This window comes from Coturnix japonica, unplaced genomic scaffold (assembly GCF_054131305.1).
Source record: "Coturnix japonica strain WE unplaced genomic scaffold, WE-NBRP24 Scf055, whole genome shotgun sequence".
NCBI lineage: Eukaryota > Metazoa > Chordata > Aves > Galliformes > Phasianidae > Coturnix > Coturnix japonica.
Window position 1 is genome coordinate 523,990 of NW_028188958.1, and position 15,691 is coordinate 539,680.

The 15,691-nt window shown below is 58.1% G+C and overlaps 1 protein-coding gene across 14 annotated transcripts in view; it reads left to right on the forward strand.

Moving 5' to 3' along the window:
* Positions 1-15,691, forward strand: part of SHANK3 (SH3 and multiple ankyrin repeat domains 3) — a 284,023-nt gene that overhangs the window by 223,970 nt on the left and 44,362 nt on the right. For all 14 annotated transcript variants that reach the window (XR_014941032.1, XM_085533171.1, XM_085533169.1 and 11 more), the window contains one exon: positions 3,975-4,099. Coding sequence is in view for 13 of the 14 variants with exons in the window: in XM_085533171.1 (XP_085389297.1) it covers positions 3,975-4,099 (125 nt within the window). In the remaining variant the exon portion in view is untranslated. The remainder of the gene's footprint in view (positions 1-3,974; positions 4,100-15,691) is intronic.

Below are 15,691 nucleotides of genomic sequence, written 5' to 3' on the forward strand. Positions count from 1 at the left end.
CCCTCGGGGGGAAAAACTTCCTCCTAAGATCCAACCTGAACCTCCCCTGTCTCAGTTTCAAACCATTCCCCCTTGTCCCATCACTGCCCACCCTCACAATCAGCCATTCCCCCTCCCATTTCTAAGCTCCCTTATGAAATTATTACTTAATTCCCAACCTTGTGATTCAGTTTTGCCCTTGCTGGATGGACAGGAGGAGCATCCTTAACATCCATCTCCTTCCTGTGTGGGTCCATAGAGATGAAGCCCCCCCTGCAGCACACACTCCTGCCCAAGCACTGTGCTGCTGGCTCCCATTGGGAGGTGGGGGGTGGGGGACCCGGCTGGGTCTGCACTGGGCTGCTGGGAGCCATCCCAGGTCCAGCACCAGGAAGGAACATTTGGGCATCTCCATTGCTGAGGATTCAGGCTGCTCTGAGCGCTGTGCATGGCGCTGGTTGGTGCTGGGCTCTGGGAAGTGAGAGATGAGGAGAGCTTCAGTGAGGTGAAGTTAATGGGATGGGACCTGAAAGGTGCTGGGTGGGATCTGAGAGGCTGCAGGACATGGCGGGTGTCAATGAGCAGAGATCGGGGTGGGGGGAGGTTGGGTTCATTGGCGTTTAAGGGTCTGCAGCTCAGTGCTATGGGGAGCACTGAGGGAGGGGATGGGGCAGCGTGGGGCAGAGGGGCTCAGGGAGAGCTGAGCGCTCTGTGCCCTCCTGAAAGGAGGATGGAGTGAAGGAGGGGTTGGTCTCCATCCGCAGGGAATGGCGATGGGACGGGAGGGGATGGGCTGACGGTGCTGGGAGGGTCAGGGTGGAGATGGGGACCAAGCTGTGCTCCAAAGAGCGGTCAGCACTGCACAGCTGCCCAGGGCAGGGGGGAGTCCCCATCCCTGGGGGTGTTGGGTGAGCACAGGGATGGGGCACTGGGGGACGTGGGCAGTGGGATGGGCTGGGGTTGGATGGGGGATCCCAGAGGTCGTTTCCAGCCTCAGCTATTCCATGAAATGGCCAAATTTCACAGATAACAGTGGAGACCTTTTGGGGTCACCCATTAATACCCTGTCGGGGCTGCAGGGTGAGGCCAGAGTTGTCTGGGTAGCAATATTGGAAATGCTGAGATTGAGCTCAGGTGAAGCAATATTGGGATGAATGGGAAGAAACGAGTGAGGGGCAGATGGTTCATCTGGGGGGAAACCAGGGTGGGAAAAGGTAGGGCCAGGAAATGGGAGAGAGGATAGCAGAAAGAGCCAGGCTCCGTGCTTGGGATGGGGCAGCCCTGCTGTATGCACACACCAGGGGATGAGAGCAGCCCCAGGGATGGGGTCTGGGGACTCTGATGGTGATGGTGAGTTGGTTCTGAGGCTGCAGTGTGTCCTGGAGCCAAAGGGGCCAGCAGTGCCATGGGGTGAAGCCGGCCATGGGGTCAGGGGAGGGGTCGTCCCACTGTGCTCTGAGCACCGGGTGTGGGTTGGGTGCCACGAGGTGAGGGCATAAAGCTGGTAAGGAGCATCCAAAGGACACTGTGGAGATGGGGAGGGGTCTGAGGGCAGGGGGTGTGAGGGGCAGCTGAGGGCCCTGGGTTCATTTGGCCCAGGGCAGAGGAGGCTGAGGGGGAAAACACATGGTGACTCTACAGCTCCTCGTGGCCATACAGCCCCTCACGGTCCTACAGCCCCCCATGGCCCTACAGCCCCTCATGACCCTACAGCTCCTCATGACCCTACAGCTCCTCATGGCCCTACAGCTCCTCATGGCCTTACAGCCCCTCATGACCCTACAGCCCCCCGTGGCCCTACAGCCCCCCATGGCCCTACAGCCCCTTGTGGCCTTACAGCCCCTTGTAGCCCTACAGCCCCTCATGGCCCTACAATTCCTGATGGCCCTACAGCCCCCCATGGCCCTATAGCTCTTCATGACCCTACAGCCCTTCGTGACCCTACAGCTCCTTGAGACCCTACAGCTCCTCATGGCCCTGTGAATCTTTATGGCCCTACAGCCCGTTGTGACCTATGGTAGGGAACCGCTTTAGCAGAGGTTGGGCTCAGTGATCTCCTGGGGTCCCTTCCAGCCCCCATGGCTCTGTGTCACGGTCACGGTGTGTGTACAGCAGGAGGGCAGTGCTGTGTGTGGAGCTGATGCATTGTGTTGTGCATGAGGTTGTTCTGCCCTTAATCTCATTATGTTCTTGTGGGGCTGTGGGCCCAGTTCTGCAGCAGGTCAGATCTGTGGGCCCGGTGAGCTCATGTTGTTGGGGGAACTCATTGGTGAGCAGTGATCCGAGGAGCTGAGCTGAGTGCTGGGGAAGTTGGGAAGGGTCACAGAACCACAGCACGGCCTGGGCTGCAAAGGACCCCAATGCTCATCCCATCCAACCCCCTGCTGTGTGCAGGGTCACCAACCAGCAGCCCAGGCTGCCCAGAGCCACATGCAGCCTGGCCTTGAATGCCTGCAAATGGGATGGGGCATCCACAGCCTCCTTGGGCAACCTGTTCAGTGCGTCACCACCCTCTGGGTGAAAAACTTCCTCCTAAAAGTCCCAAGAGGGAATTTAGGTGCAGGCTGAGGGTTCCAGAGCTGCTGGTTGTGCTGGGGCTGTGTCGGTGTGAGACTCCCATACTCTGCTCTGGGCCCTTCTGTCCCCACCATCCCACTTCTTCCCCACCTTGGCCAGCTTTACCCTCACTCAGGGACTATTGAAGGTTGGAGAAGAGCTCTGAGATCCGCCATCCAACCCCAGCCCATCCCACTGCCCACGTCCCCCAGTGCCCCATCCCTGTGCTCACCCAACACCCCCAGGGATGGGGACTCCCCCCTGCCCTGGGCAGCTGTGCAGTGCTGACCGCTCTTTGGAGCACAGCTTGGTCCCCATCTCCACCCTGACCCTCCCAGCACCATCAGCCCATCCCCTCCCGTCCCATCCCATTCCCTGCGGATGGATGCAGCCCCATCCCCTGGGACAGCAGTGATGTGGATGGAGGGCTGGGTGCTCTGCTGGTTCTGCCCACACAGTGCTGTGCCACAGCAGCATGAAATGCTTTGCAAAGACACCTTCTGCCTTTTCCTTGCCCATGGGGCAGGCTGTGAGGAGATCCCATCTGTGTTATGGGATTAGGGTTAGGAAAGGGATCTGGAGCTCCTCCTGCATCCCCTCGCGGTGCTGCTCATTGTGCAGCCCTGGGGAGGCAAATCTGGCTGTGCATCTGGCTGAACCCCGGCGCGAAGGCAGCTCTATCACAACACACAGCCCCAACCCCAGGCAGGACATTGGAGAGCCACAAAGCCCGGCAGACCCTCGGTTCTGCTGTGGGGCTCAGAGATGCCCAGGTGCATCACTTCTCAATGCAGCTGGTGCTGCTCAACGCCTTCAGCAGCCTCGTGGCAAAGCAGCCCTGCTCCTCCATCCCCTCACACATCACATCGTGCAGCTCCTCTCTGCTCCCAGCTGGGCTGGATGCTCCCCCGGGTGGGCAGCAGCGCAGGGTGGGCCGGGGAGCAGCATCAGTGCCCTCCTGGTCCTGGGAAGAGCCGTTGCTGTGGGGCAGGGCAGGTTTAACAGCTGGGAATGAGATTAAACCAGCGGCTGCTGGGCTGATGCGGGTGTCCGTCGGTGAGGGGCCCGTAGTGCAGTGTCACACGTGGAGACACGCGTGGTCACGGCGTGGCACCGGGACGCATCTCTGCAGCCACACAGCAGCGAGTGAGTGAGCTCCACTCCTGCAGCACAGATGTGGTCCCCATTGCACACGCGGTGCCGGGATGTGGGGTGGCTTTGGGGACCTCCTGGCAGCGGGTTCCTCCGAGCTCTCCTCATTCCGAGGGACTCCGGGGTCAGCTGAGGGTCTGAGCCGCAGCCGCTTGGCGGTAGCTGCGTTTCCTGCGTGTATCCAAGGTGTTCTGTGCACACAGCCCGATCCACGGAGCTTCTCCCCCATCCCAGACCCTCTCCCCATTTCCCAGCGCAGCGCCTCAATCTCTGTCCGTCTTTTGCAGCTGAAACCCCAATCGAGGAGTTCACCCCGACGCCGGCCTTCCCCGCGCTGCAGTACCTGGAGTCCGTGGACGTGGAGGGCGTTGCGTGGCGGGCCGGGCTCCGCACGGGAGACTTCCTGATCGAGGTGAGACGTGGGGGGATATGGGGGGATATGGGGGGATATAAGGGGGTTGGCAGCTGCCCTGTGCTCTGCTGCTGGTGGTGGGAGCTGCTGAAATGCTGGGGGGGGCTGGGAGAAAAGGCGTTATTGGGTGCAGCAGCTCCGTGCGCTCTGTGCTTCGGCAGGGCTGAGCGGCTCCGTTCTGCCCTCTGAAATCAAGGGGAGGTTGGAACTTGCAGGGAAGCCCCGTCGGGTGCCGCCTCTGTGGGTCCGTCGGGGTTGTTTTGTGCTGGTGTCGATCGCGGCTTCGCACAACGTGGGGCGATCATTGGGGTCTGGAGAGGAAGCGGATCAGCTCCCTTGGCCAACCTGTGGAGGCTGCTCGCGGCTCCGGGGGCTGTGATGGATGCGGGGGGCTCAGGGGGTCCCGCGGTGTCCCCAGCCCCATTTGCTGTGCCATGCAGGGCTGCGGTGCCCCAGAGCTCGCAGTGCCCAGGCTCGGAGGGGGGGCTGTGCGGAGCTCTCATCAGCAGCCGCTTCATCACCCCTCGAGCGCGGCAGGGGGCAGATGGAAGGAGCGATGGGGAGGAGAGCGGTAACGTGAATTCGTTAATGTGAGCGGGGAGTTTCATTGCTACAGGAGGGAAGTGAGGGAGAAATTACGGCGGGGTGTGAGAAGGAAAATGAGGTTCAGAATCTGCGCCAAACGGGTCCAGCGGGGATGGGCCGAGATGGAGCCCGAGATGGGGCTGATACGGAGCAACGGGGGAGGAAGGGGTCTCACATCGCTGTGTCTGCATCGTCACTGCAAATGGAGCCCGGAGCTGCTGCAGGGGGAGCTGCAGGGGGAGCTGCAGGGGGAGTTGCCTTCCCATCCCTGCGGTTCTGGAGCTCCGTGGATCCTCGAGCCCCGCAGTGGGGACGGAGCAGATTGTACAGAGCAGATGAACGTGGTCGGGGATGGGAGCAGCGTGGTTTGGGGTTTTGCTTCCTGGGGTTTTCCCATGCAAATATCCCAAGACTTTGAACCAGTAATGCAATACAGTGCATCAGTGCAGTGTGGGGATGTGGGATGAGGAAGGAAGAAATCCTTCGCCCACAGGCACCCAGAGCTGTGGGTGCCCCATCCCTGCAGGTCCCCGAGGCTGTGGATGGGACCCCGGGCAGCTGAGCTGGGGGGGCACCCAGCCCATGGCAGGAGTGGGGCGGGGGGTCCCTTCAACCCAACCAGTCTGGGATTCTCTAATCCATCACATCCCTCCAACCCAACCCAACCCAACCACTCTGTGCTTCTGGCATCTTTAAGGACCCTCCCAACCCAACCATTTTTTGGCTCTCCAGCTGTACCAGCTGCAGAGCTGCTCCTGCTGCTGGGGGGGGGTTTGCTGAGCCCTCCTGGGGCTCCCACTGAGGGATGCCCCTTTCCATGGCTACTGGAACGTACTGGGCAGTGCTGGGCTGCCTGGGCAGTGCTGGGCTGTGCTGGGCTGTGCTGGGCCATATTGGGCCGTGTTGGGCTGTGCTGGGCTGTGCTGGGCCATATTGGGCCGTATTGGGCTGTGCTGGGCAGTGCTGGGCTGTGCTGGGCTGTACTGGGCCATATTGGGCTGTGCTGGGCTGTGCTGGGCAGTGCTGGGCTGTGCTGGGCCATATTGGGCCGTGTTGGGCAGTGCTGGGCTGTGCTGGGCTGTGCTGGGCCATATTGGGCCGTATTGGGCTGTGCTGGGCTGTGCTGGGCAGTGCTGGACTGTGCTGGGCCATATTGGGCCGTATTGGGCTGTGCTGGGCAGTGCTGGGCTGTGCTGGGCTGTACTGGGCCGTATTGGGCTGTGCTGGGCTGTGCTGGGCAGTGCTGGGCTGTACTGGGCTGTATTGGGCTGTGCTGGGCTGTGCTGGGCAGTGCTGGGCTGTGCTGGGCTGTACTGGGCCATATTGGGCCGTATTGGGCCGTGTTGGGCAGTGCTGGGCTGTGCTGGGCAGTGCTGGGCAGTTCTGGGCTGTGCTGGGCTGTACTGGGCCATATTGGGCTGTACTGGGCCATGCTGGGCTGTGCTGGGCTGTGCTGGGCAGTGCTGGGCTGTACTGGGCTGTGCTGGGCTGTACTGGGCTGTGCTGGGCTGTGCTGGGCTGTGCTGGGCAGTGCTGGGCTGTACTGGGCAGTGCTGGGCCGTGTTGGGCCGTGTTGGGCAGTGCTGGGCTGTGCTGGGCAGTGCTGGGCAGTGCTGGGCTGTACTGGGCCATACTGGGCCGTGTTGGGCTGTGCTGGGCTGTGCTGGGCTGTACTGGGCCATATTGGGCCGTGTTGGGCTGTGCTGGGCTGTGCTGGGCAGTGCTGGGCAGTGCTGGGCTGTGCTGGGCTGTACTGGGCCATATTGGGCCGTACTGGGCAGTGCTGGGCTGTACTGGGCCGTATTGGGCCGTATTGGGCTGTGCTGGGCTGTGCTGGGCCATACTGGGCCGTGTTGGGCAGTGCTGAGCTGTACTGGGCCCTATTGGGCCATATTGGGCCGTATTGGGCAGTGCTGGGCTGTACTGGGCAGTGCTGGGCAGTGCTGGGCCGTGCTGTTCAATGCAGATCTCCCAGCTCAGGGGGATCTTGCTGTGAGTGCTTCTCCCAGATGCTCCTTCATCATCCCACCCCAGCACTTGGGTTCCAGACGTGCTGCATTCAGACTGAAGCTGCACAGGCGCTGTAAGTTTGGGGCTCCACGTCTGTCTGCCGTTCATCTCCAGGCTCGTGGCTGTGAGGTTTGTGGTGCTGGAGCTTCGTGTTAGGCAGACACACGTAAGGTGCTCTCACGTCTCACGTCGGAGCTGGTGAATTCCAATAAAGAAATAGAGGTGGGGAGTGCTGAGAGGTGCTTCCTGGGCTGGTGATGTTTGCTGATGGTGCCCCGTGTGAGTGCTGGGGTTGCTGGGGCTGGGGCAGCTCTGATCACAGGAGCACAGAATCCAGTTAGAAAACAGCTCTGAGATCCACAGCCCAGCCCACAACCCCCACTAATGGCAGCCCTACAGCCCTACAGCCCTACAGCCCTGCAGCCCTACAGCCCTACAGCCCTGCAGCCCTGCAGCCCTGCAGCCCTACAGCCCTACAGCCCTACAGCCCTGCAGCCCTACAGCCCTACAGCCCTACAGCCCTACAGCCCTGCAGCCCTACAGCCCTGCAGCCCTACAGCCCTACAGCCCTGCAGCCCTACAGCCCTGCAGCCCTGCAGCCCTACAGCCCTGCAGCCCTACAGCCCTACAGCCCTACAGCCCTGTGCACCCGCAGGGCCGGGGATCCCCCTGCTGTCCAATGACCAAGTTTATTGCTCTGGTCGCGCTGATGGAGTCATCAGAGCTCCTCTGTCTGTCATCACTCCTCCGCTCCCTTATGATTATGGCAATTGGCCTTGAATCGTGTTATCCAGCAGCAACCTGCTGCCACATCGACAGCTCTGCCTGCCCTGCAGTGCCCCTCCTGCTGACCCTCCTCTCCTCTCCTCTCCTCTCCTCTCCTCTCCTCTCCTCTCCTCTCCTCTCCTCTCCTCTCCTCTCCTCTCCTCTCCTCTCCTCTCCTCTCCTCTCCTCTCCTCTCCTCTCCTCTCCTCTCCTCTCCTCTCCTCTCCTCTCCTCTCCTCTCCTCTCCTCTCCTCTCCTCTCCTCTCCTCTCCTCTCCTCTCCGTCATACTATGCTCAGGTACTTTGGCAGGGGGGTTGGACTCGATGATCTCTAGAGGTCCCTTCCAACCCCTACAATTCTGTGTTTCTGTGATTCTGTTTGAGATAGTGAGCTCAGGGTGCCACATATTGTGCTCAGGCTGTCACATAGTGAGCTCAGGCTGTCACTTGTTGTACTCAAGGTGTAGCATACTGTGCTATGGCTGTCACATAGTGAGCTCAGGGTGCCACATAGTGAGCTCAGTTATCACATAGTGAGCTCAGGGTGCCACATAGTGAGCTCAGGGTGTCATACTATGCTCAGGCTGTTACATAGTGAGCTCAGGGTGTCATACTATGCTCAGGCTGTTACATAGTGAGCTCAGGGTGTCATGTATTGTGCTCAGGGTGCCACATAGTGAGCTCAGGGGGTCAATACTGTGCTCAGGGTGTCACATATTGTGCTTAGGGTGCCACATAGTGAGCTCAGGCTGCCACATAGTGAGGTCAGTTGTCACATAGTGAGCTCAGGGTGCCACAAAGTGAGCTCAGGGTGTCACTTGTTGTATTGAAGGTGCAGCATACTGTGCTCAGGCTGCCACATTGTGAGCTCAGGCTGTTACATAGTGAGCTCAGGGTGCCACATAGTGAGCTCAGGGTGTCATACTATGCTCAGGCTGCCACATAGTGAGCTCAGGGTGTCACATAGTGAGCTCAGGGTGTCATACTATGCTCAGGCTGCCACATAGTGAGCTCAGGGTGTCACTTGTTGTATTGAAGGTGCAGCATACTGTGCTCAGGCTGCCACATTGTGAGCTCAGGCTGTTACATAGTGAGCTCAGGGTGCCACATAGTGAGCTCAGGGTGCCACATAGTGAGCTCAGGGTGTCATACTATGCTCAGGCTGCCACATAGTGAGCTCAGGGTGTCACTTGTTGTATTGAAGGTGCAGCATACTGTGCTCAGGCTGCCACATAGTGAGCTCAGTCTGTTACATAGTGAGCTCAGGCTGTTACATAGTGAGCTCAGGGTGCCACATAGTGAGCTCAGGTGTCACATATTGAGCTCAGGCTGTCATACTATGCTCAGGCTGCCACATAGTGAGCTCAGGCTGTCACATAGTGAGCTCAGGGTGCCACAAGGTGAGCTCAGGGTGTCACTTGTTGTACTGAAGGTGCAGCATACTGTGCTCAGGCTGCCACATTGTGAGCTCAGGCTGTTACATAGTGAGCTCAGGGTGTCATGTATTGTGCTCAGGGTGCCACATAGTGAGCTCAGGGTGCCACATATTGGGCTCAGTGTGTCACATAGTGAGCTCAGGGTGTCACATAGTGAGCTCAGGATGTCGTACTATGCTCAGGCTGCCACAAAGTGAGCTCAGGGTGTCACTTGTTGTACTGAAGGTGCAGCATACTGTGCTCAGGCTGCCACATTGTGAGCTCAGTGTCACACATTGTGCTCGGGGTGTCTCACATTATGCTCAGGGTGTCACACACCAGCCCTGAGCGGTGCTGGCTGCACTGACCCCCTCATCCCCTCCTGTTTGGGGATGACAGGGCAGACTTTCCAGGACCATCCTGCAGCCCCTGTCCCTGCACCCCAGCACTGCAGGCTCCTGGTGCAGCCCTGTGGGGAGCAATGCTGAACATGGAGCTGCTCTGTCTTTGTTCTCAGTGCTGTTGGGGGTTTCTCTCTGAGGCCTCTGGGTGTTACCAGCACAGTGGGATATGCCATCACTGCCAGTCCTTGTGAGCAGAGAGTCCTGACACCAAACCAGCCTTTCCAATGGGAGGGTCAGGGTGGAGATGGGGACCAAGCTGTGCTCCAAAGAGCGGTCAGCACTGCACAGCTGCCCAGGGCAGGGGGGAGCCCCCATCCCTGGGGGTGTTGGGTGGGCACAGGGATGGGGCACTGGGGGACGTGGGCAGTGGGATGGGCTGGGGTTGGACTGGGGGTCTCAGAGCTGTTTTCCAACTGGAGTGATTCTGTGATCCGTGGTTAATCTTCACCAGTGGACACAGCTTCTCCCCGAGCTTCTTTTGGAACCCATTGCTGTCCTTACCCGGCCTCAGCTCCAGCTGCACTCTGACCTCCCTGTGCTGCTCCTGTGGGCTCCAGCAGTGCCTGGATTGTTTTGGATCCTCTCACTGCTCCTCATTCCTGCCTGTGTGCTCCATGTATTTCACTTCATTTCAAAGTTTGGCACCACGTTGATTCTTCTGCAAAAACAGCCCATCTTCCTCCATAGCAGGATGGGCTGTTCTGAGATCTCAGCCTATTTGCTTCTAACCCAGCGCTGCTTTCCCTCGTGCTGCTCCCCAGGAACCACTTCCCATCAGTTTCCCATATAACCCACAGCCGTCCCACCCTCAGTCCCAGCTCTGCACCCACCCTCAGTGCTGCCCCACTCCACTGCAGCCATCAGCCCTGAGCTCCCCCTCCCTGCCACCTTCCCCTGCTCTGATTCTATTCCCTGTTCTCCGGTGCTCCCCTCTCAGATCCCTCCCCTCCAGGCCAGTAGCTGAGCTCACACAGCTCTTCTCCCTCTCATAGTTATGGTTTTTCTGGTGGTCCCCCAGGATGGTGCCCAGGAGGGTCGTGTCTGGCAGCACAGCCTGGGGCTGCCCTCCTTGGTGGGTTTCATCTCTTCTTCTGAGCTGAGATCAGTGCTGGAACTCACTGCGTCCCCATCATCCCCAGCCCCAAAGCAGTCACCCTCGAGCTGCTCCAGGATTTTCCTGGAGGAATCACCATCACCCACAGGGGGTTGGTTTTATTTTTGCCCCTTGGAAATAGTGGGTCAAGGAGGGATGGGAAAGGGAAGGAGGATGGTGCTGGGGATGGTCCAGGCAAAATCAGTGCACACCATGGGCCCCAGCAGGACAAACCAGGAGTGCTGAGGGAGCTGCAGAGGTGATGGCTGAGCTGCTCTCATCCTGGGGAGCTCCTGGAGAATGGGAGAGGGCCCCAAAGGATGGAGAGGAGCCGGAGCCAGCCCCATCTCCAAAAAGGGCAGTGAGGATCCGGGCACCTCCGGGCCTGTCAGCCTCATCTCCATCCCCAGAGATGGAGCAGCTCATCCTGGTGCCATCACCAAACAGCTGGGAGAGAAGAAGGTGATGAGGAGCAGTCAGCGTGGGGTCACCAAGGGGAAGTCACCCTGCACCAACATGGAGCCGTCTGCGGTGCTGTCACTGGCTGGGGGTGCAGTGCTGGGACTGCAGCATTGGGTGCCATCAGCCTCAGCATCCATGCAGGGATGGGTGAGAGGGCAGTGAGGGGCTGGGAGCTGATGGTGGGCAGAGCTCACAGGGCTGTGATAGTGGTGCAGGGTCCGGGGGGGGCTGCAGCGAGCGGCGCTTCCCAGGGTGGTGCCAGGTCCGCTCTCGTTTGTCATCTCCATCAGTGACACGGATGAAGGACTGAGTGCAGCCACAGAGAGTTTGGGGTGGCACAGAGCTGGGAGGGGAGGATGACACCCCACGGGGCTGCACTGACAACTAGAGAGCAGGACGGGCTGAGAGTGGGGCAGGGAGGAGCTGATGGGATCCTGAATCTGGGGGGGAGCAGCCACAGCATCAGTGCGGGCTGGGGCTGAGGTGGTGGAGTCACCATCCCTGGCAGTGTTCAAGAGGCGTCTGGATAGGGAGCTAGGAGAGATGGGTTAGTGGTTTGTGTAGGTATGGTGAAGGGAGGACGGTTGGATTAGATGATCTCGTAGGTCCTTTCCAACCTTGTGGTTCTGTCATTCTATGAATCTGTGACTCGTGGCTCAATAGAGATGTGCAGATGTGGGAGGAGCTCTGCTGGCCAGGATCAGTGCTGTGTGTGCATGGAGCTCATGGCACAGAGAGCAGCCCGAGGGTGGGAGGGCACCGCTCCTCCACCGCCACCATTCGGGTACTTGGGAATATCAGCTTTATGTAACCAAGAGGATCGGGGGGTTGTTTGAGGACACGGTGCTAAAAGCAGCCCGAAAAGCAGGGGAAGAAAATGGCTGGGCAAGAATTCACCCCACTGCGGTGCGTTAATGGAGGAGCTGTTAAATACCAGAAAGGTCAGCGAGGAGGGGAGCAGGAAACGCAGTTAATTGGAGCCGAGGTGTGTGGGAGGCAAAGGGAAGGGAAGCCGAAGGAAATATCAGGGGCCGGTATGTGAAGCTGGGAAGGCATTTTAGCGCAGTAGAAGCAAAAGGGAGTCGTCTGGTAGGGATGCATTTCTAAATGTAAATGGTGGAATTGTGTATTCTGGTGCAAAAAAAAATAAAAAAAGAAGCAAGAAAAGGCAGCAATGTTCTGTTCTGAGTTTGGAACAAATCAGAAGGATGTATCCATCCATATGATGCGCTTGGAACAGAAAGTTTCCCAGCTGTAACCAAGGAGAAAGTGAGATAGTATTTGCTAAAAATAAAGGCACTCAAATTAACAGGCTGGGGAGCAGAAAGCAGCGCTGAGCTGCCTGCAGCCCGTGGGATCTCCGGGGCTGGGGAGGGCTGCTCTGCTCCTCTGCAGGAAGGAACCAGGAGAGCACGGAGCTGAGGATCAGCGCATGGGGAGGTCGTGGAAGCACACGGCTGGAGCACAGCACAGACTGTGCGAAGGGCTGGGCAGTGCAGTCAGTCAGTGCAGAGCAGTGCAGCTCAGTGCCTTCCCTTGACTTCACTGCTTAAAGCCAGGGCTACTTTTACATCTTCTGCAAATCACAGAACTGCAGCACGGCCTGGGCTGCAAAGGACCCCAATGCTCATCCCATCCAACCCCCTGCTGTGTGCAGGGTCAGCAACCAGCAGCCCAGGCTGCCCAGAGCCACATCCAGCCTGGCCTTGAATGCCTGCAGGGATGGGGCACCCACAGCCTCCTTGGGCAACATGTTCAGTGCGTCACCACCCTCCACTATGGGCTGAGTCTGGGGAATGTAATGCAGCAGGAGATACGGGCTTCTCCCAGATAATTGTCTTAACATCAGCTGATTGCGTGGGACGTGGTGGAGATGTCTGAATTGTGTATGCAGGGGATAAGCTTTGAGTGTCCTGTGAACCTGCAGGGAGAGCTGCAGCTTTAGAAGATGACTAAAGCAGTGCTTTGTGCAGATCAGGAATTCATACCACAGGGTGAACCTGAAGCTGCTGAGCAGAATGCAGGGAGGGGCCCCAAAAGGGATTCAGGAGCTGAAAAGGGCTCTGTGGGGCTGAAGGAGTCCGTCCATCTCAGCATCTGAGGGCTCTGCTGGGGGCACTCTGCTCAGAACCATGGCTGGGTTGGGGTGGGTTGGGTTGGGTTGGGTTGTATTGGGTTGTATTATGCTGTGTTGTGTTGAGTTGTGCTGTGTTGGGTTGGGTTTTGTTGGGTTGGGTTGGGTTGGGTTGGGTTGGATTGTGCTGTGTTGGGTTGTGCTGTGTTGGGTTGTGTTGGGTTGGGTTGGTTTGTGTTGTGCTGTGTTGGGTTGTATTGGGTTGTGTTGTGCTGTGTTGTGCTGTGTTGGGTTGTGCTGTGTTGTGTTGTGCTGTATTGGGTTGTGTTGTGCTGGGTTGGGTTGTGTTGGGTTGTATTGTGTTGTGTTGTGTTGGGTTGGGTTGGGTTGGGTTGTATTGGGTTGTGTTGTGCTGGGTTGGGTTGTGTTGTGCTGGGTTGGGTTGTGCTGTGCTGTGTTGGGTTGTATTGGGTTGTGTTGTGTTGTGCTGTATTGCGTTGTGCTGTTTTCGGTTGTGCTGTGTTGTGTTGTGTTGGGTTGTGTTAGGTTGTATTGGTTTGTGTTGTGCTGTGTTGGGTTGTGTTGTGCTGTATTGTGTTGTGCTGTGTTGTGCTGTATTGGGTTGTGTTGTGCTGGGTTGGGTTGTGTTGGGTTGTGTTGTGCTGTGTTGGGTTGTATTGGGTTGTGTTGTGCTGTATTGCGTTGTGCTGTTTTGGGTTGTGCTGGGTTGGGTTGTATTGGGTTGTGCTGTGTTGTGTTGTGTTGTGCTGTATTGGGTTGTTCTGGGTTGGGTTGTATTGGGTTGTGCTGTGTTGTGTTGGGTTGGGTTGGGTTGTGTTGGGTTGGGTTGGGTTGGGTTGTGCTGTGTTGTGTTGTGTTGTGTTGTGTTGGGTTGGGTTGTGTTGTGCTGTGTTGGGCTGTGTTGTGTTGGGTTGTGTTGGGTTGGGTTGGGTTGGGTTGGGTAGGGTTGTGTTGGGTTGGGTTGTGCTGTGTTGTATTGGGTTGTGTTGAGTTGGAGGGACGTACAGCCCATCCTGTCCCACCTGCGCCCCCTCCCACAGGGAGTTTCCACCACCCCATGCAGAGTGAAGGAGCTCACTGCAGGGCTCAGGATGGGCACGGACATTCCCCTGGGTAACCGTAGTGGTAAATTACAGTGAAATCCCATTTTGAAGCATTTCTACACCAGTTTTTGCTATGCTGTGAGTGTGAGGTTGCCTGGGAGAGGTGGAAAGGTCATTGTGGAGCTCAGGTTCTTCCAAGGAGTGACAGGACCTGGAGAATTGTAGCACAATTCCCCCTTGTCCTATCACTGCCTCACCCTCACAGCCATTCCCCCCCTGTTTATTTGCTCCCTTCAAGGCCACAATGAGGTATCCCTGCGGCCTTCTCCAAGCCAAACAAGCCCAGCTCCCCCAAACCTTTCCTCACAGCAGAGCTGCTCCAGCCCTCTGAAGGTTTGTTGTACATCACAGAACCATCCCAGCATCCCAGAGTGGTTGGGTTAGAAGGGACTTTATAAATCATGGAATCCCATGGGTTGGGTCAGAAGGGAACCCGCAGCCCCCCAAGCCCACCCCTGCCATGGGCTGGGTGCCCCCCAGCTCAGGCTGCCCAGAGCCCCATCCACAGCCTCGTTCAGCTCTGGGGATGGGCAGTGTCAGGACTTCCCCCTCTGTCTTTCTGGTTGTTGCACCGCTTTCCTCCTGCTTGGTTTCCACAGCTCTGCAGGAGAGGAAAATTATTCCAGGCCTCAGAGCTCACATCTCTCATTAACACTTCTTAATGCCAGGGGTCTGCTCTGTGCAGGTGAGCTGTTGTCAGGGCAGAGCTCTCCCTCCCTGCTGTGCTGAGAAGGCACAGATACCACATAATGGAGGAATGGACCAGGGAATGAGTGAGTCAGAACTCGGCCTTCACAGTTCCCTGCTCATATGTGCATTTCCCTGAGCTGCTCCTCGCTGCTGCGTGCCATGTGGATAATGAAGTGCCCAGCATGGACCACAGCACGCTTGCTGAAGCTGCCTGGATAGCATTTGTGTCATCCGTCTGCAGTCCAACGTGGCTTTGGGTAGCGCTCAGCATTAAACAACGCCATCCTTGACAAGGGGATGAAGTTCAGCGAGAGCAGGGCGGGCTGAGAGGGCTGAGAGGGCTGAGAGGGCAGGGGCAATGTGGGGTCCTGTGCCTGGGGAGGAGCAGCCACTGGCATCAGTGCAGGTGGGGGCTGAGCTGCTGGGAAGGGGCTCTGAGGAGCAGGACCTGGTGAAGGGACCTGAGGAGGAGGAGGGTTCTGGTGGCCAATGGTTGGCCAACAATTGACCAGTGGTTGACCAATGGTTGACCAGCAGTTGACCAGTAGTTGGCCAATGGTTGACCAACGGTTGAACAGTGGTTGGCCAATGGTTGACCAACAGTCAACCAGTGGTTGGCCAATGGTTGACCAACGGTTGACCAGTGATTGGCCAATGGTTGGCCAACAGTTGACCAGTGGTTGGCCAATGGTTGGCCAATGGTTGACCAGTGGTTGGCCAATGGTTGACCAATGGTAGACCAGTGGTTGGCCGATGGTGGACCAACAATTGACTAGTGGTTGGCCAATGGTTGACCAATGGTCGGCCATTATCCATCAGTGTGCCCAGGTGGCCATGAAGGCCGGTGAGACCCTGGGGTTCTGTGCACACCATGTGGCCAGCAGGCAAGGGAGGTGCTCCTCCCCTCTTCCCTGCCCCAGGGAGGGCACAGGTTGAGCACTGCTCTGCAGAACCTCAAATCTGCTGCACT